Here is a 27,478-nt window from a genome sequence, read left to right as displayed (position 1 = left end):
TTTCATAACCTGCAAAAAAAAAAAAAAAACCTTTAAACTCTCTGATATTTTATATATGTCCACCTACCGAAAGCCATCTTCTAAATAACAAGAGCATTGAGGAAAATAACCAGAGTCTGATTTACAGCAGAACATTTTCTTTATTAGTGTGAAGCAGCTCAAACAGCGGTTGCCACAGTGCTGGGGATGCTAAATTACCATGTAGTGAGATCTTGTTTGGTTCACGTTTGCTTGATCAGGAAAAAATAAAAATAAATCTTTGATGTTTCTTGTCTAAACTAATGCCTTTGTAGGCAGTGCAGCAGCCCATTCATCAGTGCTGCTGATCCTGTAATTATCAAAGGGCAAATGAACTGGCACTGCCAATGTGCTGACTGACAAGACAGTGTGGAATGAATCATCACAAGAACTGGCTACTCTGCTCCTACAGTAAAGAAAGAGCCTAAACTTCCTGAAAGGCAAACCAGGGAGTTAAGCATCATACAAAAATAAATAAATAAATAAGTGTGAAATATACATAAAAGCTCTCTCTAAAATCAGTGGGGCAGCGGTGAAGCCCTGAATACCTGTCATGCAGTAGATTAGTCACAATCCAATCTAAATGTGCATCTTAATCTGCTCTCCTGTACTAAAATGCATGCTAAATGAGTTTTGACCTATGGTAATAGAGCCACCTATTATAACTGCTTTATTTTAATTTCTATACTAAGTCTCGCAGTACATGTTATCTGCTAAAAACACTACTCTGCAATAGTCTCCAGTGACTCTACCAGTGCCATGCAAGTCCCGCAGTCTGGCTTCAGTGCTTTCTTTGCCTTACTAGAACATCTGTTTCTGAAGATGCTGAGAAATGTCACCAACAGCTGATCTCCCAGACTGTTTCCACCTTTAACCTTGTCTGTTTCCATCTCAGCTCATGAGAAGTACAGGATCACGTGTAGATGCAAGTCCTGCATTGCAAACAGGGATTCCACTGCATTAAAATCACACAAACAACACAGATCGTTCAGTTTTACAGATGATGAAATCTCCTTGTACGGTAGCTCTGTTTTTTTATTTTATTTTTCCCCCTATAAGAAAGACGCACATATTATGGTAAAGTTGTATTTGATTACTAATGATTTTTTTTTTTTTTTTTCTTTTACCGGACCTGATAGATACAACATGGGACACTGATATTCACGTTTGTAAATTCGAAAGAAAACCTTTTTCCCCCCCGGTTGCAGGTCTTGTTACCCGCTCTCCCTCTATCAATGCTCCACTTTCATCGTTGTCCCTTCCACAGCATTTCGTCACCAATAGTTGTCAAGGACTTGTTTACAGTTCCTCATTTATCAAACTGTCCTATCTGGCAACTCTAAAATGCCCTCCATTCAGAAATTTATTTCCAGGAAAGTTGTTTTTTCCATCCTGTGCTGAAACCTGTGAAAATCAACCCCATTGGATTGCTTATTTCCTTCTGCATTGAAAACAAACTGTAACTAAATGGGGGAATATATTAAATCTGCAATCATCTTATCTTTATTCCTTGGTTATGCACAGATCTATTACAGTATAAAATGCACACATTTAATTAAACTGAACTGCCTGGACAACAGCAGGTTCAAATGTACCCTTACTTCCATATCCACTATAAAAATGTTTTCCAGCAATACTTTAACCGTCAAAGCTCAAATTGTTTATACATTTTTGTAATTTATCACAGTCATTACTTCCAGACAGCTTTAACCAATTAGCCTCCAGACATTTCACAATGCTGTCCTTCCAGACCAGCTGTTTAGCAGCAACAATTCAATAGCCTCAGACAACAAACCCCATGCATCTACCTGCCTTTTGTACCAATTAATCCTAGCATGTCAGTTACAGGAATGGAAATACAACTCCCATTGCATAGCACTTTCATCCATTCCTGGTTTTCCTAGGAGTTTAATCAGACACACCTGAGCTGTTACCTCTATACTAGGGTTAATCAAGCTCGTAGTAAAACCTGGAATGGGTGACACTGCTAAGCAACAGGAGTCTTCTTTTCATCCCTGCTGTACAGTAGGAATTTGTAATGCAGAGGGACAGTCTTCAGGCAACAGAGACGAAGGGGTTCAAATGTTCATTTCTGAAGTGCTACTGCAATCATTCTGCGACAAAAAATACTCAGGAAACACATGGCTCCATGTTTACAGCCACCCTGGCTGCAATTAAAAAACAGACTGATCTACGGTGACACGACGCAGTAATGAGTAACACACACTTAGAAGTTACTGCTGCACTGTCATGAGTTGCCAGAAGATGTTCTGTGCCCATTTCAAAGTCATTTCTATGGAAGATTTCCCAGTTCAACTCACAACCTCTTACTAAAAACTTTGGAAGCACTGCTTCAAACTAAATTAGATATAAATGCCAGTACACAGGCTTATGTTTTACAGCTCTCTCATAACTTACACCAGCTGTTACACATAAAAACACACATCTTTCCAAGGTCAGTAGTAGCACTGACTTTGAGTCAATTATTTGTCCTGGTATGAATAAAACCAGAGGCCTTTATGCTTGACGGTTTTCTAGTAACACTGCACAGAGCTAAAATATTTGAAAGAAATGTTGGAAGCATTTCACAGCTTTACACTGCAGTTTAACCCAGTCTGCTCAAGTGAACAGGAGAAAAGCAACCTACAAGTTTATGTTTTTTAACTTTAACACAACGCCCTTTAGAGATCTGTATGTTCTGGAAACCAAATTTAGAGGGGGCTTGGATGGTGAATTAAATCAGGTTGAAAAGATGACTTGCTGCCTCAGAAAGAAAAGGAAACAATGTCTATCTAGGTCTCCACTTATAAAGGGTCTATAAATAGCACAAAACCTACACAACAGTTATGACTAAAAACAGATCTCCTAAACAATGAGCAACAGGAAGTGATTTGAAGAAAGGTCTGGCTAAGAACACAGCACAGCACTCCTGCTTGACACTGATAATGAGGTCTCCTCCACTGACAGTCCTGATAACTAATGGCCCACATTATTGCACCAGCTTTCAACAGGCACACTCAATACTGTATCTCCATGTCAGTACATTCAAATCCAAGGCGCTTGTATCCAACCAGGTCCTTAACTGCTTAACACAACACCTTTCAAACAGAACTGCTGTTCTGCCTAATAAGTGTGCACGCTTTCTCTTTTTCTTTCTTTCTTTTTTGTTCAGGTGGGTTTAAACTAGACTGGGGTAAAATATTCCTTAACTTTCAAAACCAGCGTGGCATCATGAAACCCAACCCCATTCAAACCAAAACAAAGGATGTTAAAGAAACTCAGCTGCAGCATCATATCAAACTTGATGGAAAGAGTACAGTTCATTTGAACTCTGTCTCTTTGTAGTTCAGGTATAAGCGTTGGTAAGAGTTTTTTTTTTTTTTTGTGAAAGCTGCAGCTTCTCAAATGTGTGCAGCAGGGCCCCTGCCAAAGCTTTCTCCAGAGCGACTCTCCTCTCAGCTCTGCTCCCTTCCTACCTACCTATAAATAACTGCCTTGCTAGCGCTGCCAAACTGACATCATAATGCAGCAACAGCTAAAGCTGCTTAAAAAAATATGAAATAAATAAAGGAAAAGCAGAGGTTTGCAAATTATAAAAGGGGGGAGGGAGAGAGAGAGTCCCTGAATAAACAAAACAAAACAAAAAATAAACAGTCTTGCTCAGAAAAAAAAAGAAACAGTACAGGACAACTTAACACTGTTGAAGCCCAGGTGCTGGGCCAATTTCTTCTCTGCCCAAGTCATTAATGAGAAAAGAAGTCATTTGAAGGCATTCCAGCATTATTATTATTATTATTATTATTATTATTATTATTATTATTATTATTATTATTGTCAATTAATTGAAAAAAAAAAAAATTTGACAACAGATTGGTCTTATCAAGTCCATTTATCATGACCTCTCAAAATTCCAATGCACTACAATACTGTAATAATAATAATAATAATAATAATAATAATAATAATAATAATAATAATAAATGGACAGCTTTGTTAGCCAGTAGCAGTTTTGCTGTATTTTCTGCACTTCACTGCTGTACTACAACAAGTGTCACTCAAACAACTGAGCAGCTTCGCATTTACAAAACAGAAACAACCACAGCGAGTAAAACAGCAATCTACCCAACTACACGGCGCCTTGATTTCTACCTACCAGACCACTCCGAAGGCTCCGTATCCGATGGGTCTGTCGGGCTCGATGTCCAGGTGTTGCTGCTGGAGGTGGTGTGCGTGTGGGTGATGGTGGTGCACCTTCACAGCCGCGGCCGCTGCAGCCTGCAGCTGAGCCGGGGCGACTGCCGCTGCGGGACCGGGAGCCTGACCCGGGGCCGGCGATGGGAAGTACGGTTGCTGTTGGCCTGGATTTAGCATGACAGCTGCAGCAGCTGCGGCGGCCGCTGCTGCAGCCGCAGTAGAAGCGTGTTGCTGCACCGGGTGGACAGCGGCGGCCGAGCCGGGGTGCAGGTGGTGCTGACCGGGGTGGTGATGGTGGAGGTGGGGTGGAGGGAGGTGTGGAAGGTGGTGATGGTGCGGGTGATGCGTGGCCACCGCCGAGGCGCCGCCGTTGTATGCAGCCATCATATTTGATCCGCAAAGTGACATTCACAGACACACACACACAACAAGAATGCACCCTTTCTGATTGTATTGAACGAAGAACCCAAAAACGAAAGGGTGGGAGAGTGGGGTTGTCAAACGGCCATCTGGCTACCACACATCGGACAGCAGAGAATTACAAAAAGAAAAAAAAAAAATAATTAAACCATGAAGCCTGTCCTATTAACACGACACATTTAAAACAGCACTCAGTACTTAGTAGTAGCATTTCATCTTTAACTAAGACACCTGACCTACTTGATTTTATTTTTTTGCTTTCTATTTTTATTTATTTATTTATTTATTTGGGGGGGGGGCTACAGATACACGATTAAAATGTACTTTCGTCAAAATAAAAAAGCGAACCAATAATTTTGACGACACAGAAATGACCCTCTCCCCCCACACAAGAAGCGTTTGATCAACAACCCTACTAAAGCTCCCGCATTTTGGGATCTGTCATACCCTCTCCACATTTAAACTTCACTTCGGATCTGTCCCACCACAACCTCCTCAGCAAATACAAATAAAACTAATAGGTGTGTAATAGTATATTTCACACGGAAAGCGGCGCATATCAGGTTTAAATTCACTGCTTCTTCCTCTCCCAACACTACCGTCTCTACATGAACAGCTCCGCTCCACTCCACTCCACGACAGGAGTCAATGTTTTTTTTGGGTGGGGGGTTGTTGTGGTGTTTTTTTTTCGCTCAAAAAAAAACTGATAAAGATGACAGCGGAAAGGCCCACAAGTAAACCAGCAGTAGATCCACTAGCAAAAAAAAAAAAAAGCCGGCGAGCTCCTGTGTTGTTGTAGAGACTGTCGTTTAATAATAATAATATAAACTCAGGCAGTTTTCTCTAAAAACACAGCAATTTCCGCAACCCCCGTTCCCATCGCACTGGGAATCCAAAACATGTTTTCATTTCCTTTCCCGGGGAGCGAAGAAAATAGCAAAACAAACTGTGTGTTGGAGTCAACTTATTTTTTTCCATCTGATGCAGTTTTGGTTTTGTTTGTTTTGCTTTCCAAAAAAAAATTAAAAATTAAAAATAAATAAATAAATAAATAAATACCACCAGCCCGGCGATAATTCACCTGTCAAAAAAAACCAAACACCCCCTTCACCCTCTCTCACTCTCTCACTCTCTCACTCTCTCACTCTCTCACTCTCTACCCGACCTCTTCGCAGCCCCGCTCGAGACTGCTGCTGCTACGTTACAGAGCAGGGCACACGCGCAGCCGAAGCCTCAACGGTACCGCCTCTCCGGCGAGCGTTTGAACCAATTGTTTTAGAGACGCGAAACAGAAAGCCAATAGGCGTGTTCCAAACACGGCCAGCGGGGACTGAGTGACAGGCCAACGTTTCCAACGAGGTGCAGAGTAAGAAACTGACGCCATTTTGGCTCTAAACAGGAGCAACTCTTCCATAGGGAACCCTAAGAAATTTGAGCCAAAATGGCTGACACGCAGATTTAGTTTCACAACCCCCAGCCTAATCAAGCCAATCAAATCGAACTAGGGCGGGGTTGTTTTTATTCAATGATTTACATCAGCCATAACCAATGACTGTAAACCTATGCGGGTGAACGGTTGCGCGGCATTTGGCATGAAGCCCGACACCTTCACTCAAAACAGCAGTCTTTCTGTGCTGTGTGCTTTTAGAAGGGGGGGGGGGGTACAGTGTAATAATGCCAGTTTGCCCCTTTTTTATATAGAGATGGGAGTTTCATAGTGGGCCATGTTAGGTTGAAAGAATAAAGCTATCGGCAAGCACTAGACACGTGATCAGTGTGACGCGTTCTGTTTTGGCTACTCGCTACACTGCAGAATAGAACCCATGCTGTTTAACGCGTCTGCGTGAAAATAACGACAAATACACAGCACTGGAACGGCTAATGATACCGAGGCAAGCATGCAGCTGCTGAGAAAACAATTAAAAACACCGGGACACCGGCTGTGCGCACAAGCAGGCCTGCTTCTCACTGACAGAGCTGATTAGTGTTGTTCAGATGGAATTCCTGACGCCTGTTTTCTCATGCGTGATACACACACGCTGCATATCCCTGTTGCCAGCTGTGGGCAATACAGATAATAGGCTACACCTCCACTGGTGTCAGAGGTTTGAGGTCATTTTAACACAGTGACAGCAACTGTGCATTCCACATGCCTGCAGAGTGCCATGCTTCTAAATCAGAATTGACAGGTTTAATATTTTTCTGTCCATCTGTCTATATATCTGGTGAAAATATTAGATAAAATATCACACAGGGTCAGTTGGAAACTGTACACTATATGTACAAGAGCAATTGCCTGCCATGGCTTGGCTCTGAGCTCAGGGGGAAGGGCTTTGAGTGAGGTTTGAGGGTTGGGGTAGGGAGGGATGGCGAGGGTGACAGAGCGGTCTAGGTTTATTTCCGGTCGCTGTCTGGAGATTGGACAGGTTGCACAGTTTTCTTTTTTCTCTCAGCTGGAGGAGGGATCCGTCGTCTGTTCTGACTGCTGGGGTGAAATTGTAATACAGACCTGGCTGCCAGTTCAGAGTTGCTAAGGGTGTTTACCCTTTTTAATGCATGCCCTGTCACTATATATTTGTAACTTTAAATAAGCAAAAGATTGTCACCGTTTTAGTTTAGGAGCAAAGAGCAGACAGCAATAAACATGATGTGCATAATAGCAGAGTATTGCAACAGAATTCTGTAGCTCTGAAACACATGCATGTGTACAGGGGCTCTCCCTGCAAAGATGCATTGAAACAGTCTATCTTCATGTAATAAACTGCAGCGACTAGTGATCCGAACTGCACAGGACCCAGCTTGCCACCTCGGCTTGTATGTAGGGCATAAAGCAGATGGTCGTGAGCATGCACTCATTAAATGCATTGGGCAAATAAAGGGGGGTGGCTGGAGATTGGGAGTGACCTACATTCCGTAGTGTTGCCCTATCTTATACCACAGCGCAGGCTAAGCGATCAATCACTGCAATCCATTTTTTTTGGAACTGGAGTTTAACAAGAAGAGTAAAGAGAGAGAGAGAGAAAAAGGCTGCCTCGATTTTTCTTTTGATTAGCCTCTGGATGTTGCTGCTGAAGGCATTGCTATTTATCATGTAAATAATTTTTTGTTTGTTTGTTTTTACCTGTAAAGCGGTTTGAGGCGATTCATAGCAAAAGGCTCTATATAATAAATAAAGATTGGTTGATTTATTGATAGAACAAACAGCACTGCATTTTAATCCAGAACGCAATCACTCTCAAAGCACATGACGCATCTACTGTGGGAGCAAACGAAAGCAGCTGGAGGAGAGACCCCCTTCACTATTTGTGGTAACATCAGCCGTTAGCTTTCGCCTTTGTGTGACAAATCTCATTAGATTCGTGCAGAAACAATGCCTGCAGGCAACAGCGAGGCCAGTCGAAGCATCACAGGACTGTCTGAATTACTCATTAACAGCAAGATCCTGCGTCTGGTACCTGTTCAATGCAGAGAAACATTCTCCTCCAATTCGCTTTTTTTTTTTTTTTTTTTTTTTTTTAAATTTTAATACAGGGACAAATCTATTTAAAAAATATGACGACTAGCCTGTTTAAATTAACATGATTAATTTTAGCTGGGAACAAATTGTTTTTTGAAGAGCGCTCATGTAATCCAAATCAGTAATGCCTAAAATTGTGTATATGCTTAGAAAAAAAAACAAAAAAAAAACAGGTTTGATTTATTTCAGGTCCTGGTCGGGTTGTGCATTCAGCAGTTTTTTTTGTTGTTTTTTCGTCCTTCTTCGAGCTGGTTTGCTGCAGAGTGCTGTTTCCCTTTGAATCAGAATGCATTCGGGATCTCTTGGAGAAATCTATTGCTGAACAATGACAGACGACAGTTTACACATCAAAGCACCGAAGCAACCAAACGGCACTGGCCCCACTCCTCCCTGTGCTCTGAAGAGCTCTGTCAGCTCCGCCTGGTGTGTACAAGTCCATGGCTTTTCTTTCCTTTGTTTGGTGTATCAGATTCCGATTCAAACCAGGCGTGTCCTTTACGAAGTCTGAGACTTCAAATAAAAAGCCGTTTTTAAAATCGGGAGCCTCTCTCTTTTTCCCTGCGTGCTGCGTGTAAATGGAAAAGTGCATTCATACGTTATTGAGAGAGACACCTGTGAGAGGTGACCGAGCTGGATGCCTTCATGAAAACTGAACTTCAAAAGGATCAAAATGCAAAATGCAGATTATAGCTTTGAATAGTTTTGCATAATAATAGCCTTTACTTTGCCTGCAGAGGCGGTTAGAGCATAATTAATCAAATACAAATATAGAACAGTCTGGCGGTGCAGTACTCCGGGCTTGTGAGTTAATATTGCCAGCGCAGTGTATGCTGAACAGACCTCCAGAATGGAAACAGTTTCACGGTGTTTACAATGATCCAGAGTGGCTCTTACTGCAGTGAATCACAGGAGCTGTGGTTTGTTCTTTGTGAGTGTGTTTGTTTGTTTTAGTTGTAGGCATATGCAACCAAGTTCAGACAAAGTGTATTAATATTAGTGCCAGCACCATATGGGACAAAGTAAAACCAAAACACACACCAGCAATTCAGAATGTTGCATGACAGCAAAAATAAAAAAAACTGGGGGAGTTCCTGCAGCACCAGACTTCGTTATTTGCTTATCTCTCGGCTGTGTTGTGGGTGAACGTAAAAAAACAGCGAGGGAGATTAACAGGGTTTGCAACACCCCCTGCAAATGAAACGGTGCGTGCACATGAATACAATGAAGAGTTTAACGGGCAGACAGACGCGCTGATACGAGCAGCACAGAAGGGTCCCGGGTTGTTGTTTTTTATTTATTTCACTTTCACTTTTCCTGGTTCTCGGCTGCATTTAAAATGGACCCAGAATTGCTGGCGCACGTGCATGCCTGTTTAGCATTAATACGCATTAGGAACATGCATATTAGAATCGGATTACATTATGCTAAATAAATGGTGCACGTACACGTTCCAGTAGTGCTGGTTCAGCCTATAGAGTGTGATTCGCTGTCTCTGTTCCAGCACTCTGCCAGTAAAGGGTTAATTGTGGTATTAAAACGCGCTGGAAATGTGAGCTGGAGTGCAAGATAATCTTCCGCAGTCAGCAGGTAGCTGGACTGGGGGGAAAGGTCAGGGAATAAATATTTGATTAAGGAAGGATGCAGCCACAGCATAGCTCAGCAGGGTGTCCCTCACTCCCCTCACTGCACTGCTCAGCACAGCACAGCATAGCTCAGCAGGGCGTCCCTCACTCCCCTCACTGCACTGCTCAGCACAGCACAGCATAGCTCAGCAGGGCGTCCCTCACTCCCCTCACTGCACTGCTCAGCACAGCACAGCATAGCTCAGCAGGGCGTCCCTCACTCCCCTCACTGCACTGCTCAGCACAGCACAGCATAGCTCAGCAGGGCGTCCCTCACTCCCCTCACTGCACTGCTCAGCACAGCACAGCATAGCTCAGCAGGGAGTCCCTCACTCCCCTCACTGCACTGCTCAGCACAGCACAGCATAGCTCAGCAGGGCGTCCCTCACTCCCCTCACTGCACTGCTCAGCACAGCACAGCATAGCTCAGCAGGGCGTCCCTCACTCCCCTCACTGCACTGCTCAGCACAGCACAGCATAGCTCAGCAGGGCGTCCCTCACTCCCCTCACTGCACTGCTCAGCACAGCACACCCTACACCGCACAGGGAATTACCAGGGTGCCCATCCACCCAGCAGCACCCTGCCAGCACTGTGCTCATACACACCATGACACCCCATAGCAACATTTCACACAGAAGTTAACAAGAATAATCAGACCTGCCAATCTTCTAGGGGGTGGGGTTAGAGGTGGAGATTTAAAAACCATATGATCTGTATTATCTTCATATCATATTTCAATTAAAATATGTTTTTATGCACAGGGCAGTATTAGTAAGTACAAGGTGTCTGTTTCCTTTTTCGACCTCTGCACTAATGCATACCGTCGGTTAGCTGTGCAAAACATGGTGTAGCCCTACTAAAGGCTTCCCATAGTGTAGCAGAGCAAGGGTAAGTATAGTGAGAGCATGGTAAAGCATGGGGAAGCATTGTAAAGCACAGAGAGGTCTGGTAAAGCATAGGGAAGCATTGTAAAGCACAGAGAGGTGTGGTAAAGCATGGGGAAGCATTGTAAAGCACAGAGAGGTCTGGTAAAGCATAGGGAAGCATTGTAAAGAACAGAGAGGTGTGGTAAAGCATAGGGAAGCATTGTAAAGCACAGAGAGGTCTGGTAAAGCATAGGGAAGCATTGTAAAGCACAGAGAGGTCTGGTAAAGCATAGGGAAGCATTGTAAAGCACAGAGAGGTCTGGTAAAGCATTGTAAAGCACAGAGAGCATGGTAAAGCATAGGGAAGCATTGTAAAGCACAGAGAGGTCTGGTAAAGCATTGTAAAGCACAGAGAGCATGGTAAAGCATGGGTAAGCATTGTAAAGCAGAGAGCATGGTAAAGCATAGGTAAGCATTGTAAAGCACAGAGAGCATGGTAAAGCATAGAGAAGCATTGTAAAGCACAGAGAGGTTTGGCAAAGCAATGAGTTTCTAAAGATTGACAGCCGATTGGATGTTCAGCTACAATTCTAAATAAATGAAATCTTTTCATTAGAAATGTCTCCTCCTCCTCTCTGTGTGGAGCACATGAAAGGGTTTGAATACACAATTCAAATGACTGATGTCTTTGTTTTCCTCTGAACTCGACTCTAATCAATGCTAAACAGGGCTTGAGAAGACCAGAGGTCCTCTGATCACAAATCAAAGCAGACTGTCACTATCTGCATAACACTGCCCATATCTGTAAGAAGCAAGCCTTTACACCTGAGGATTCTGCTGCTCCTGTGTTGGGAATAGGCTATCGTCTGAACTCATGGTGAAAGGGGTCTTGCTGTGATCTGATCCATTTTGTAGCATTTAATATACTTGCGATAGAAAGCTTTATCAAAGCATTGCTGTAGTGAGATACGACGCAAATACTCCGGGCAGCCAGGTTAGTGTCTATCTATCTACTTATATCAGTCATCGTCTTAGCTTCGGGGATGAATCAGAAATTAGTCGTTAACATTATTTGATAAATTATTATTAAAGGAAAAAAAGAAAATAATTTTTAATGTCGGTGTGTATCTAACAGGCCTATAAAGTACTGCTGTGCACGACTTTTTTTTTTTTGCACATCTTGTTTATTACTGCCACCTATAGGCTGACATGTGAAGCGCATCCCTCTTTATTCCAGCTGCAGTAATCCATCACTTCCATTGCTAGAGCAGCCGACAGCACCCCGGTACTGAACTCACACCTAGAATAAAGCATTCTGTGTCCCGCATCAGCACACACTCCATTCTGAACACGCACGAAAATGGAAACTAACATAAGCACACATGCACTAGAACTATATGCATGCATATAGGCCAGGCAGAGTGTTTGTCTGTGTGCAGTTTTTTCATACGTTGCTTATTTAGTTCCTAAGCAGTAACAGTTGTTTTATTGCTGCAGCAATGTCACCACCATAAACACCATTAACTTTACCACAGTATTTTTTTTTTGCATTACCCATAGTTTGCTTACCTGTTGAGCTGTAATTACAACTCTCAGTCACCAGGTGCCACTGTTGCTCCAGTAGAAATGGATTTCTTGTTCAAACACAGAAAAGCAGAATTTAAAAGCGAAACTCCAAATCCAAGCAATACGTCTATAAACGGACAGATAGATGGATAGATACATATACACGTACATTGTTTGTAGATACAGACAGACAGGCACTTGTAGGCACACTGTGTGCATGAAACCGGTGATCCTCAACAAGCCCCATGCATGCAGCCAACACTGCCCTGAGTGGAGTGCTTCCGTCTGTCCGTCTGTCTGTCTGTCTGCCTGTCTGTCTGTCTGCCTGTCTGTCTGTCTGTCTGTCCGTCCATCCCTTCACTCCCTACATACGTCTCTGTCCAAGTAACAAGATTAAATTCATTCAGTTTCATGTTGAAGCCTCGTTGCAACTCTACAACGCGTGTGTGGGTTTGTAGACATGTTTAAATTGTGCAACAAGCGAGCTCCGTGTTTCAAGGGATCAAGGGCAGAGTGTTGGCCCGTGACTGAAGCTTCGGTTCACATCATCCTGCCCTTCAACACCACTGTGGAGGAGGAGTATTACAGGCTGCAGCTGAGGGGGAAGTGTACCGTCTCTGGGTCATTCACTTGCTAACAGAACCACTGCAGGGCCCATTCATTACTCTGGTCAAGCACACTGGACTAGGAAGACATAAAAGACAGTTTACTCAAAGTAAACCTGTATGGAGAATAAATGTACAAGTTCTGTTTTGCACACTTCTGTAAATCACGAATTGAGTTTGTTTCATGATTAGACAGTAAATACACTGCATAAGAGCCTTTGACTACTTCACTGGTTTCAATACATAATTGTAATGTGTAGGTCAGACAAGGACCATGCCTTTTCTTTCTCCTTCTCTTCCTATGTAATGAAATGTCAAGGAAATACAAGCATGGTTGCTGTAAAACAAACGAGAGACAGCCCACAAGCTGAATTACAGGAATATGAAGCAATGAGTTGATTTCCTGTAACTAGCTTTGTAACAGTATTGTTTTCTTGTCAGAATAAACTGGGCAGACACCACAGTACTTTTCAGCCCAGTTTTCCACAGTGCTTTTATGGTAATGAATGACTTAACTATTCCTAAAAGACAAACAAAATGAAACGCACTTGTAACTGCACCTGCTGAAATTTCTCAACATGACTTATTAAGGGGCAGAAGAAAATCTAGCCCTTAGTTTCTACCCCCGCACCTGTTCATGACCCGGGGGGATCAGGGATGGCTTCTTGCCCTCCTCCTCCAAGGCAGGATCAATCCGCAGTGCTCCGAGACCCCCCGCCCCCCCCAGGGGGGGAGGCTTTTGGGCTGTCCTACAGAGAGCTGGCACAGTTCCTGAACTGCCTCTCCACAAGCTTTCTAAGAAGAACTCTGCGGCGCTCCACAAGGAAGTCAGTTCAAAGTCACTATCGGCCATGACTCTGCATAATTATGAGGCTCCATTGTGTAGATGAGTTACTGATTCTTATTATACTGCCAGGGCTATTTATAGAGACTCATACTGGCAGGGCTCTTTATAGAGACTCATACTGACAGGGCTCTTTATAGAGACCCAGGGTATAAAAGAAAAGGTTTCCTTCTTCCTTTCTCTGAGCAGGGCCTTCATTATTTCAAGATGTCCATTGAGTGTGTTTAGTATCATCCACTTTCTAATGTACAGGTATTAACCCACTACAGCTGGATTTATTTAAGTGAACTATACAGGGCGCTTGACCGACTCAATGCCACAGGAATAACACCTGGATATCTTCTGCACTTCCTCTGAGTTCTCAAGGCATTCATTTTGAATTCAGCCCTGTTAATTCATGGATTGAATTACCCTTGTTCATGCCATGTTCCCTTGTAACCAATGATGTTGATAACATGTATAAGACATGCATTCATGTTCTCTCCACAGGACTGTGAGACGTGTTCATGCATGCATGAATGCATGCCTTATACATGTGATCAGCATCATTTGTTACAAAGACAAATCACTGTTATAAAATAAAGAATGAATCATGACTGGAGTGTATATTACAGCTGTGTGCATTCACAGTTCATGCAAAATAAAACAGAGTGATAAGTAATTGCTTCAGAAAATGCGTAAAACCTGTAGGAGTAATGCTTGGGTGTGGGCCTGATGTGTTTGGAGAGGAACAGGGAAGAGGGACTTTGTGGTCCTCTTCTCACACAGCTTTATCTCAGCAGTTATCTAGAGAGGTTTGTTAAGTTAGCGACTCCTGTTGAAACATTGTGAATGGCCTGTTTTGTTATAAAGCAGATAGGTAAAAGGTAAAAGATAAAAAAAAAAAAAAAAAAAATCACATTATTTCTCAAGACCAGGAAGCAAAAAATAAATACAAAAATGATAATGATAAAATAGCGAAACCAAAGCAGAGTTAGATTGAGCAACAGGCGTGGCAGCATTGTTTCAAAATGACTATGATCGCAAGTTGATACAGTCATTATTTAGCTGTAGTTATTATTATTATTATTATTATTATTATTATTATTATTATTATTATTATTATTATTATTATTATTAGTTGAGTTTTCTTTGTTTCTGTGTGTGATTTATTTATTCTAGTTTAGAAAATAAAAATCTTGCTATCAAAGTTTTGTCGAAGTCCAATACTTGGAAATTGATTCTTTTTTTTAATAACGAAACTGAATTACTCAACATCTTGTGTGATATTTCTTGTTTTTTGTGACCTCTATACTCATAAATAAATATACTTTTATCACAAACAGGGAAATAATGTTTCCAGTCTGAGTTTTTGGAAAGTCTTAGAGCTGGTCTGCATTTGCCATTTCGGATGTATCCTGTAACAAAACTGTAATAGTGTAACCACAAAAACGATTATAGATACTGTGTATGCGATTTGAAAGAAAAAAACATGATACAGTAATTTATATAAAGTAATAGCCACCCATTGTTTGTTATGCAAGTACAAAAATACCATATTATATTTGAATTGAAATATAGAAAACAGATCTCTCTCCCTCTAACCGATCACAATGTAAGATACCTGCCCACTCGTGTGACGTCATTTTCCACCGCCAGACAAGGACCAATCACAACGCGAGACTGTTATGCGGTTCCATCCCAAAAACCGGGCCGGTGTAACTCGTCCTTGACAAAGTGGTGCTGGGAGACTCAAGTGGGTGAGATAGATAAGTACGTTTCACAAAACATTGCAGTGCAGTTTTTGATGTTAACAGCTATTGAGGCAATGCTAAATCATATTTAGAATGTGCAGGGATATATTATCGGCGCTCGGGCAACAGCAGCCAGTGATGCGTGCAGACTGACTATAGCCAGCCATGATAGACAAACTCGGGTGTGTTCTCAATAAGCTACAAACAAACGACACCCCCGAAGTCGGTGCAGCCCTGCAACAAATTTGTTTCATGCAAAAAAAAAAATAATAATAATAAGCTTAGTTATTAATATAGAATTTCATCTAAAATGGCGACTGCTCCGATGATTTCGCAGTGCAGTCGGTATTATGGAGTCGCACACAACAACGTTAATATTTTAGCGTCAACGATATATTTAAAGTACACACCAAAGCAACATGCGCGCACGAGTATGAGCGGTTTGTTTGTGCCAAATACATATGGTTTCCTGGCAGTATTTGGAACAACAATAGGTGACAAATACCGTCTCCAGCACAATTGCAACGGAAGTACTGTAATAACGTGCAATATATTGTCTAACCGTATTGATTTGGTATTTTAAATTGTTTGACACTGTGTTTTTGAAACTCGGAGAACGTTGTGCTGCTAAATTGGTGCATTTACTACTGTAGTCTGTACTGCAGCGGAGCAGAAGACTGTGCTGAGGATTGTAAAAATAGTTCTCGCTGACACTGATAAACATTTTGTATAATAGACCTGCAGTTCAGTTATTGAACAGTAATGAAGGATGTACTGTAAACTGTGTGTTCAGAGCAAAATCATAAGACAAACTAGGCATGCGTGCCGACTACACGTGACGCTTTTCTTCCGAAGACGCGTGTGAATAACACAAAATCGCCGCCTACTCCTGTTACTGTTTTTTTTTTTAATGACATACATACTGAAACTCCCAACAGTCATTGCTTACAAATGTCATTGAAATTACAGTTACTAAAACTATCATTACAAATGACTAAAAGGTATGTTGTATTAACCTGTTATTATAAAAAAAAAAAAATAAGCTGCCATGGCACCAGTAATCAGATACATACAGTATGTTTCAATTCTTAAACAGTTTCATAATAAAATGGATGTTGACCTCTACCCTTGTTTGCTCTGCCAGCACAGACTTCCGCATAAGGAAAATGAGTGCAGCAGAAATTAAACAATTTCGGTGAAGTTTAATACTTGTGATTTTAAACAGTTATGTCTATTGTTGAACACAATATCACGCATATGTGTGTCTTTTACGAAAGATGCTTCAGTGAATGAGCCTGGGTGCGTAACTGCAAAATGCCCGCTCACCCACAGAGCAGAGTCTGGTTATAGAGACTCTTAACAGTCCAGGAGCTGCAGAGCGCTGAAATGTAACTTGGAGCCAGACCATTCAAGGCTTTATAGGTCAACAAGAAGATTTTAAAACCAGCCCTCCTCCTAACAGACAGCCAGTGCAATAATAATAACATACAGAAAAATCGGCAACTCCACGTGAATGAAAGTTCAGTTATAATTTTATTTTACATACTTAAAAAAAAGCCAAAAACATAAGTTTCATCACATTCACACCCTCCAACTCTTGAGTGGGCTCCAACAGCACCTGTAGTGATAACACGCACTGAATGATGGGCTAGCGCGATGGCTTGTCCTGTCCTTCTTTATACTGTCCTTGGCATAATGTTCAAAATCAACATACTGGACTGGAATATTTCAAACTGCAGGCTGCTGGACCCGCTGCACATGTTTGTAATCTCTTCTTTCAACAATGGATTTATTGATTAGGCACTAATTGGATTCAGAAGGATTGCAAGCGCAGTAGTAACATGTAAAAATAAAAACATGATGCCATTGGAAACTGCCTGCTCTTTAAACAGTATGTGTGGGTGTGGGTGTGTGTTTGAACAGCTGAACGGGTGTGCTGGTTCCCTGGTCCGTCTGGTTTAGGGGGATGCCTCCCTTGCCTGGGGCTGAGATGGTGCGGACCCCTCTGCAGCTCTACCGCTACCTGCTGCGCTGCTGCAGACGGCTTCCATCAGCAAGCATGCAGCAGCATTACAAGCATGCAGCGAGACAGGTGAGGGCTGACCAGCCAGACCTCTTCAGGGGTGTGTTTTTATAAAGGGTATCTCCACCATTTTTGAATGCTAGAAATTGCTGCGGCAAAAAAAAAAAAAAAATGTTGGCTGAAACGTTGATCTGCTTGTCTTTTTCATATCTATATGTTGACTGTATTATTATTTATTTCTTAGCAGACACCCTTATCCAGGGCGACTTACAATTGTTACAAGATATCACATTATACATTATTTTACAGATATCACATTATTTTTACATACAATTACCCATTTATACAGTTGGGTTTTTACTGGAGCAATCTAGGTAAAGTACCTTGCTCAAGGGTACAACAGCAGTGTCCCCCACTGGGGATTGAACCCACAACCCTCTGGTCAAGAGTCCAGAGCCCTAACCACTACTCCACACTGCTGCCCATGTACGATTGAGTGTGTAAAGTATCCTTTAATTCCACAGAGTTACAAAGCTCATGGAGATGAAGACGATCCTCAGAGAATACAGCAAATCATTAAAAGAGCCATTGAGGATGCGGACTGGATAATGGATAAGGTAAGGGCAGTTTGATCTTAAAATGCACATCGTTTTAAATAATGTAATGAACCTTACGTTGAATGCTTTGACTCACCAGGCAGGCTGTTGGACAAGGCAGGGGTAGCTTGATCTTAAAATACACATCGTTCTAAATGATGTAATAAACCGCACATGAATGCTTTGACTCACCAGGCAAGCCGTTGCAAAATTGTGGCACATTTAGAGGAAAGGCATGTTTGTGTTTTTTTAATCATACTTGCTTTTAGCCTAATTATTTCATGGTTTCGGTGCATCAGACGAATCGCCTAATACTTGACTCACGACTGTTCGAAAGGAGTACTCCGAAAGTTTTAAGACTTTTATAATCCTGCAGCTAGGCGGTCACGCTTGTACTTGAGAGTACTCTGTTTTCTGTGAAAATGAAGGCACTCCTTTTTGTTTCATATATACACCCATGCTCCCTCATGGCTGCTGGGGAGTGCTAATGGGGGCCGTTTGTAAGTCTGCATTGCTGTACAACAGCGTGCTAAGTTGCAATTTGTGAAACTCATAGAAGAGCATATTAAAGCCTTGTAGGTGGATTTCTTTTCTAAAATCGCCCCCCACCCCCCACCCCCCCACTTCCAAATACAGTCACGTGCACTGATTGGCAGCATGTACAGAGTGGATGCCCTGCATTGCATTTCTTTGTTAGGCACTGCCTGCTGTTGCCACAGAGAGAGAGATCAGAGTGGCACGCTTTCTTAAGCCAACGCAGCGTCACTTTTTCATCGTTTTGTCTTTTGCAGTATAAGAAAAAATAGCCAACCGAAGACTGCGCTCTGAAAAGAGATGAGGAATCTGTCAAACTGTCAGCATGGGGAACTATACCTCTGCAGAGAGGGAGCAGCGAGGCTCTGGCTGTCCAAACAGGGTTTCTCTGTGGAAAGCAGCTGGACATGCCCTGTCCTGTTACTGCACACTCAGAGATGTTGTGTCTCATTGGACTTGCCTGTCTACGATCCCTCCAGCCCTCCATCACGGGATCATCTGTTGTCAATACAGAGCACTGGTTCATTTGACATCGCTGTAACTAATGTGATCTGTTTATAATCTGTACAAAACTGTGCCGATCCATGGGTTATTGTATGTATTGTGTTTGGCTGATGTATGCTTTTAAAAGTGCTCTGATTCACTCACATAAATAAAATCTCTCACAATCCTGATTTAAGCGCAATGACACCCCAATCCAAGCTGTGCACCCGCTTATCCGGTGTACTGAAGACACAAGGTTTGTGGTTATATTACACTCATTCCAACACCCAGCTCTTTGGTGTGGCTTACACAACTGACTGGCATTATCAGTGTTTGAGTCTCTTGTTTTTGTTTGGGTAATATGTATGGAATAAACTCTGCCTTGCTGTTGGATTGCTATCTGACTCAGTGTTACATTACAGCTGCAGTTAATCAATCAGCCGATGACTGAAGCCTTGGTTATAGTTTTCAAACAGGAGCCAAAACTGGTTTATTGGCTGCTTCTCAAACCCTGACAAACGGTTTTCTCAAAAAGATGACACTGTTTACTGTAACACACAGCATACCACAGAGCAAGGTACACTAGTTTGGATTGCTGACAGCTCCGCCTAGAGCTTTTGATGCTTGCTAGCATGTTAATAAAGGGCATTCTGTACAGTGGATCCTATTGAAGAACAATGTTGTTCTGTGGCTCAGTAAACACCCATACTCTGTTTCTTCTAATATTGTTTAAGAACCAGAACTGTGTGCAGTAGAATTCAAATACTGAACTCAATTATACTTCACATCAATAACAGGTGGCGAACGCTGTGGCTTAAGAAGTCAGTTGGTTGACACAGAATGAAAATGAAGAATATGCCCTCAGTGCCTTCATCAGCATTGTCTGCTTGTCAGATGTCATGTAAATCATGTACCGCACGCAATATCTTTTTGCTCACAAGTCTGTTATTTTTGTAAGTTTCTTAATCCGTTGGATTTCAAGCACCAGTTTCCCAGTTCAGTTCTTTTCCATTGACCCAAGCTGTCATTCTGTGCGTCCAGGCGTTTCTGATTTTGCGTAATATCCTGTGGTTGAATTGCCTTGAGTAAATGTGAACCTGGAGTGGAAGCAAAGTGCTTCTGCTAACTCTATCCTCTTCCTGTAAACACTTCCTTACTGGTCACTGCAATGACACTAAAAGGTAACACAAACAACTGCACATATGAACATGTTTACTCTGTGTATTATAAATAACAAGCCACAAACACACTACAGAACCTTTCCCCCCCCAAACAAACGGGGTCACTAAAAGTGGTTGAAAATACAATAATAGTCGAATGACAAACAAATGCGTAATTGAAAATCAATGAAATAATTACAATTACGCAGGAATGCCCAGGTTCGTTAAGATTGCATTGTAATTGTAATTAATTCTGAATTGCACTGTCACACTTGTAATTGACCCCCAAGTCTGTTGTGGTTTTTAGAGTTATATTTTAATAACATTTTCCTGCAAACTGGCAGGCGAAGTCTAAATGAAGTCTTCCAGTAAAGGGGCATGACTTGCATTTAAACAAAAGAAAGTTCCTGCTTTGGGTGCAGTCCCAAAGATAACAAGGATGCATATTCAGAATGGCTGCTTCCTGCTCATTGCACTTTGCATCCAAGGACGGTTAACACACACAAGTTTTACACTTAAATACATTTGTGTTAAATATGCTCCTGCATATGGATTTGAGAAATATCTTGTTTTAGGTAGCAGGTGGAGTAGTGGTTAGGGCTCTGCACTCTTGACTGGAGGGTCGTGGGTTCAATCCCAGGTGGGGGGCACTGCTGCTGTACCCTTGAGCAAGGTACTTTACCTAGATTGCTCCAGTAAAAACCCAACTGTATAAATGGGTAATTGTATGTAAAAATAATGTGATATCTTGTAACAATTGTAAGTCGCCCTCGATAAGGGCGTCTGCTAAGAAATAAATAATAATAATTAGGTACCTATTTCATCTTTATCTTGCCTTATAGATGTTTAGCATGGTATATTTACAGTACGCAGTAAACTTGATGTTTCCTATAATGCTGTGCGTTTGCTTAACTATGCATAACCTTTCTCTTTTGATATGATGCTTTGCAATGTTTGCATTGCATTTGATCTGATCTGCTAACACTTAGCAATGCTTTTACAAAGGAACACCTGGTCAATCCTGGAATCACCATGCAAGGTAGCTACATTGTATTCTACCAAAAAAAAATGTATTTGATCACTGGGAACAATATGTTGAAATACTTTAACACAGGGTATATAGTAATGTGAGTCCCAAATCTCTTCTTATTGTAGATTTATTTAAACCAGTGTAATTAGGATCAAATGATCAAATCTCCATCACTGAGGGGCTGCGTCTATAAATAAGTATAGATAGGAGGAAGAGAAAATGAGTCAACAGTGAACAATGCATTTCAGAAACCAGTTTGCTGAGAATATTTTTGGAGGGGAATGGGTAAAGCCGGTAAGGAAACTGCAATTCATGGAAAGCTAATACTTTCTGATATTTGATTATGTTCCTTATTTTTCTCATCAGCCGGAGGTGGTGTTGTGATTAACATTCTTTGCTTTTTTTTGTTTTATAAATTTAGTCGTCGCCAATTATCTTTATTATTTTCTCCCAATTTAGAATGTCCAATTATTTTTAGGTCCGCTCACCACCCCTGCGCTGACTCGGGAGGGGTGAAGATGAACACACGCTGTCCTCCGAAGCTTGTGCTGTCAGCCGCCCGCTTCTTTACACACTGCAGGCTCACCATGCAGCCACCTCAGAGCTACAGCGTCGGAGGACAATGCAGTTCTCGGGCAGCTTACAGGCAAGCCCGCAGGCGCCCGGCCAGACTACAGGGGTCGCTGGTGCGCAGTGAGCCGAGGACACCCTGGCCGACCTAATATGTGTTCCCCCCTACATGCCTGTTTGTTATTTGTCAATGTAAATGATGCATGTATAATGCTATCAACGTGAGCAATGTTTGCAGGCTGTTCTCATTATTGTAGGTGAGACAGGACCTGTCAGAAGGGACTGCAGGGTACACATTTAGGGTCAGGGAAAGTGGTCTTAAATCGAAGGTTTTAGTTGAAAGTGACTGGATGTAGACTTATATGCAAAGAAAGATTTCTTTGTGACACAAATACAAGGGTAGAAATGTTTGGAAGGGGAATCGATGGGTTCCTTGGTGAACGTGTGTTCTGTGACACAGATGTGTGCAATATATCAGTGCTGCATCTCCCTGTTGCAAGTTGATTACGGTCACAATGAATAAGGCTGAAGATTCTCCCCCTACCCCACCCCACCCCACCCCACCCCACCCCACCCCACCCCATTCCATTCATCTTAGGAAACAGCAGTTCTAAATTTGGATTCAGCACTCCCCTTGTCTCTCCCTTTCTGTTTATTTTTCCATGGGAAATTCCTAGCCTTTTCCCGTATTACTTTATTTTGGAAAGAAATGAACCCCACCCCCCACTACAAGCTGGCAAAGGGCCCCTCACATCTTTGATCCCAAGCCCATGTGTTCCCCGGCGCGCACATGGATTTGGGTTTGTGTTGATTCCAGCAATGATGTCATTCTGTCTGGCATAGTTACGCTGTTACATCACTAACTATCCCCTCGCCGTCAACTCTGATTTGGTTTGTTGTGTTTTCACGAGAGCTGGGAAAAGACACTGCCAGAGACTCCGCCTCAGCATGTGCGTGCTCAATGAACACAGCTTTCGTTTATTAGCATTGCAGTCCCTTCAAATCCCATTAATAGACTTGAATGGCAGACTCTGCTTCTAAATCAAAAGAACTGTATTGGGGAGCTCAGTGAGACGTTACAGAGCTCAAGAGCCATTCAAACGGATTGAAACCCCCAGCTTTATTTCTTCATGGGTGGCACCAACACAACTAAAACACTCATTTAATGTTAGCCCCTTGTCCTGTGGGTAATTTTTTGGCGTAACGACAATTCCGCTCGCGTGCCGCTACACCCGTTTTCAGTGTTACGTAATGTGTAGTTACCCTGTCTATTCCCAAGAGTTACATTACTGATTAGTTTGACTCGTCATCTGATTTCTTATTCTACAGGTGAACCCTTTGTCTGAATCACAATAATGCAGTTTTGTCTAAGAAACACCCACAAGTCAACAACTAAATTATAGCCGAGGGAAAACCCAGTTATCAGTCCAACAGGAATGTCTTCAAACAAAAGGGCCATAAACATCTTGCCAGACACAAAGGTCTCTTTTTGCAATCTGCGTTTACATGAAAAAGTACCTTGGTGTAGCCCACAATCCTTTCAGGTAGAAACACTTTCTTTTTCTCCAGGTTTTCTTAATGTCACTAAGCAAGTTAAAGAGAATAAAAATGACCCTGTCTTTATTATGCTTCCTGTCCCTTTACATGTGTGTGATGTGTGCCACCATTCTTACTCCAGTATTTATTTCTTTTTATAATAAGCTTTCACTAGAGTCCCATAGCTGTGTGGGCAAGATGAATCTCAATTGATCTTCCAAAGGGTACCATAAACAGTAAGGTATGAGACTGATATGCCATGGTGCTGAAATAAAGCAAATGAAACAGCAATGCCTTCGTTCACAGGGGAGATATTTAAAAACAGTTTTGATTTTTAAATCGCTGTCCACACTGTGCCCTCGAATTCACCGTCAGAGTGAAAGGTGACAGTGTTTGTGAGAGCCGCTCGCTCAGAAACGAGAGCCCGCTCTGTCTGCACGTAGCTCTCTTAGACCAGTAACTCAATAGCGTTTTAAAATTCTTCTTTACCCAAGAACAAAGAGACAGGCAATGCCTCAAAAGAATAGATCATCAGCTATGTACTACAGAAACAATAGGACACTATTAACAAAGCAGGAAGGAGCTGACACAAACACATTTTTCAATCGTTTTGCAATGTGTGTGTTTTTTTTTTTAACTGACATTTCTCTAATCTTGCAATCGCAAATTAAAAATCTAAAACAACAACAACTTCATGGGGATCGATCTCTTATTCGTTTTATAACTGCGCTAATGACGATTTGGAACAAATAGCTTTGGCAATCTGGTCCTTATTGATATAAACAGGATCATTTTGAGCAAACCTAAGCAGCTGATGGCGTGCAATGACTATGAATGCCATGTGAGGAGATGTGGGACGGAAGATATTATGCAAACCACAATAGCATCACACTGGGTATAATAGCGAAACTATTTCAAAAACTATTTCAAAACAGGAATCCAGCACAACAATGTGGGACTTTAATCAGAAATCCCAGGCAAAGTCCCTACAGCCATCCAAAATCCAACACTATGGAAAACTGCATCAGACCATTTCCCCCTAGATGAGTCCAGTCACGGAACAACATTACCAGTATGGCCAGGGTTCAACAATAACCTCACCAATGAATGTTGTACTGTGTCACTTTAACTTTAAGACATACAGTTTTTTGTACTGGCAGTTAAATGTTCACCAGAAAAAAAAGAATACAGAGAATTTGGTAGGCATTGAAAGAAATACGAGGAATCATAGAGGCAAAAAAAAAAAGAAAATACACACCAAGTGCTTTCAAAAGAAATGAAACCGAACTGGAACAAACACAGCAGCTGCTCGGACTGTGCATATGATTTCTCCCTGTGTGAGAATGGTGCCAGGAGCTTCTGTGCAATCTTTCACATGGTTTTAATTTGGTTTAAATGTGTCCGTAATGCACAGGGTAAGAAATGACCAGTTAAAAAGTCAACTCTGCATGGGCAAAGCCATGAAGTCCACCACTGTTTGCTGTACAGTCACCCGGTTGCACAGAAGTCATTTTTTTGTTTGCTTTATGACTGCGTTGGGTTGAATAAGCTTTTACTGTTGATTTAAACACACATTTTGGGTTTCGTTCTGACTCACACTCCCTGCAAGTCATGCTTTTCAAGCTATTTCCTCTAGATTTTCAAACTAATGGAAAGTGTGACTCAGCGTATTGGCTCAAAGGTTGTCCTGGTTCTTATGCGGGTTACATTTAGAGTTTAGATCTAGTTGGTTTGTGTAGATTATCAATTGGATTTCCTGGATTTAAAATACTGGTAAACAAAAGGAAAGAAAAGGAAAAGTGAAGTCTCCTCACGTTCTGTGTTTCTTACTCAATAGAGAGCACTGTTTATGTAGTTTAATCTCACCATTGCTGAATGTTATTTGTTATATTATTATTATTATTATTATTATTTATTTCTTAGCAGACGCCCTTATCCAGGGCGACTTACAATCGCAAGCAAATACAAATACATTCAAGTGTTACAATACAAGTCATACAATAAGAGCAAGAAATACAATAATTTTTGTTCAAGTGTTCAGTTTGTACAGGGTTTGTGTTTATGTGGGACTACAACGCAATTGATAACTGTCTTGGTAAGTTTCCATTCTCCTTGTACACTCTAAACACTTTGATTATTTAATAACTATTTACAGCAGGCTAGAATAATGTTATGTAATAACACCATATCCATGTCACACATTCCCCTGGCATGAGTTTTTAAACTGTCGGCAGTCATGGAGCTGTGATGAATCAGCAGCAAATTCTAAACACCCAGCAGTAGCTTAGTGTGGTGTCAGGTTATAAATCTGACATTACTAATCGGATAATTGCTGTATAATGGTAGCAGAAAAAAGGCCATCAATGTGGCTAATTATACAGCAATTATATGTGTATTATAAAGCTGCTCAGCATGTCAGTTTCCAAATAGAGGTATGCATTTCCCAGTATAATGAGAGGGTGTGTTGGGGTGCAGCTTGTCAGTCAATACCAGCAGCAGGTGGAAATTGACACAAAAAAATAAACTAAAACACAAAAGGCACTGGCCCTTTAAAACGGGGTCCGGTGTCGCACTGCCCAAGGAGCCAGGTATCACATGACCAGGACAGAGCGCACACACTGACCAGTGCGTCCTGAGCTCAGCTGAATATAGCACTCAGTTCTGTGCTTACAGGCAAGTGGCCAATTTAGCGTGACCACATTGTCACATGGTTTCTCGGAGCCCTGAGCTGGGACAGTTAGCACTAATGCCAGCTCACAGGGTTGTGGTCTGAACCGAGGGGTGTCAGCAGGAAGCTATAGGCCAAAGTTTCCTGTTTCGGGCAAAGGTTTTTTAACTTAGGAGCTGTAAAAGTATAACAGACCCTGGAATATTCAATCCTGTCCTGTGCTGCCATTGCTATGAGAAACAGCTTTTTGTTTGGGGTTCATCTCCTTTGAAGGCTAAATGTCGACAATGAGCTTCATCAAAACTTCCAACGCTCAATGATACATTTAGAGGTAAATCTTCTAATCGCCTCAACCCTTTTAAAAGTTTCCCCAGAGTAAAAGCAAGGCAAAGTGGAAATAAAACACAGTGAGAGCATGGTAGAGCAAAGTTAAGCATTGTAACGCCCTGAGGGGTTTGGTAAAGTATGTTAAAACAACATGAAAAACCACAGTAAATAGTACAAACATGGGGAAAGCTTGGAAAACTGCGAAGTTATTGTGCAAATCTGGAAAGAACCCACCCCCAGCAGTACTGTAACAGGTCCTTGGTGTAACTATCACCAACTTGCTAATTTTATACTTTCGTAATAGTGTTATTTCTGCCCTGAAATGTTGGGAATCTATTTATGTCAGATTTGCTTATTGATCATATCGTCTTTGTTGATCAGTGTAGCACTGTCGCATAATACGCAATAGAATACAGAGCGAATCGGCAGAAGAACCATAGCAACATAAACGCTGTGCTTTTACAATACTGCCTACCGATGGTAAGAAACGGCGTAGCTGTGCGTCTACACGGGAGCCGCTGGAATGAAACAGTGTCTACATCTACAGCACTGAAGCAAAGCTGAAATAGCAGCAAAAATAGTTTGAAAAAACCAACAAAAGAAAACTCTGAAGTACAGTCAAGTACATTATAAATAAATAAATAAATAAATTAAAAAACTACACGCCTTCTCGTGTATGATGAGACATCGACGACACGTCCATTTATTTAAAAAAATAATAGCAATTCTGTCACCTAAAACCAAGTCCTAGCCACCACCTTTTAAAATCCCTTTTTAATTGTTTGAGGACATACTTAATTTGAAAGCAAAACCAATCTAACAGTGCGCGCAGTGTACAGGACAATGTGTTTGGAATAGGTCAAGGAAAATATGTTTATTACTTGTTTATTTAGCAGACGCCTTTATCCAAGGCGACTTACAGAGACTAAGGTGTGTGAACTATGCATCAGCTGCAGAGTCACTTACAACAGCGTCTCACCCGAAAGACGGAGCACAAGGAGGTTAAGTGACTTGCTCAGTGAGTCAGTGGCTGAGCCGGGAACCTCCTGCTTACAAGCCCGTTCCTTTAACCACTGGACCACACAGCCTCCTATATATCTACACTAACAATGATGTCATCTAAAACCAAGAGAGGTATGTTTAATTCTTATTTACAGTGAGCCCC

General features: G+C 41.8%; 2 protein-coding genes across 4 annotated transcripts in view; one reads left to right on the top strand and one right to left on the bottom strand.

Annotated features, from left to right (window-relative positions):
- LOC131700485 (serine/threonine-protein kinase NLK) overlaps positions 1 to 5,881 on the bottom strand; it is a 44,552-nt gene extending 38,671 nt beyond the window's left edge. Inside the window, exon 1 of the mRNA XM_058997891.1 lies at positions 4,172 to 5,881. Coding sequence (XP_058853874.1) covers positions 4,172 to 4,620 — 449 coding nt within the window. The 5' untranslated portion in view covers positions 4,621 to 5,881. The remainder of the gene's footprint in view (positions 1 to 4,171) is intronic.
- Positions 5,882 to 15,290: 9,409 nt separating this feature from the next.
- On the top strand, positions 15,291 to 19,422 carry LOC131696463 (LYR motif-containing protein 9-like). 3 transcript variants are annotated; one of them, XM_058998455.1, is made up of 4 exons: positions 15,291 to 15,388; positions 17,310 to 17,478; positions 17,934 to 18,026; positions 18,797 to 19,422. In XM_058998455.1, exons 2-4 carry the CDS (start codon positions 17,353 to 17,355, stop codon positions 18,809 to 18,811), a joined length of 234 nt encoding a protein of 77 aa, XP_058854438.1. In that variant the 5' UTR covers positions 15,291 to 15,388; positions 17,310 to 17,352; the 3' UTR covers positions 18,812 to 19,422. The 3 variants fall into 3 exon arrangements, with proteins under 3 accessions (XP_058854438.1, XP_058854437.1, XP_033904698.1); XM_058998454.1 differs by having other exon boundaries at positions 15,291 to 15,405; XM_034048807.3 differs by having other exon boundaries at positions 15,309 to 15,392.
- Positions 19,423 to 27,478: the final 8,056 nt, after the last annotated feature.

The sequence above is a fragment of the Acipenser ruthenus genome, chromosome 24 (genome assembly GCF_902713425.1).
Source record: "Acipenser ruthenus chromosome 24, fAciRut3.2 maternal haplotype, whole genome shotgun sequence".
NCBI classification, from domain to species: Eukaryota; Metazoa; Chordata; class Actinopteri; order Acipenseriformes; family Acipenseridae; genus Acipenser; species Acipenser ruthenus.
The sequence above is the reverse complement of the archived record's forward strand: the minus strand, read 5'-3'. Positions and strand labels throughout refer to the sequence as shown.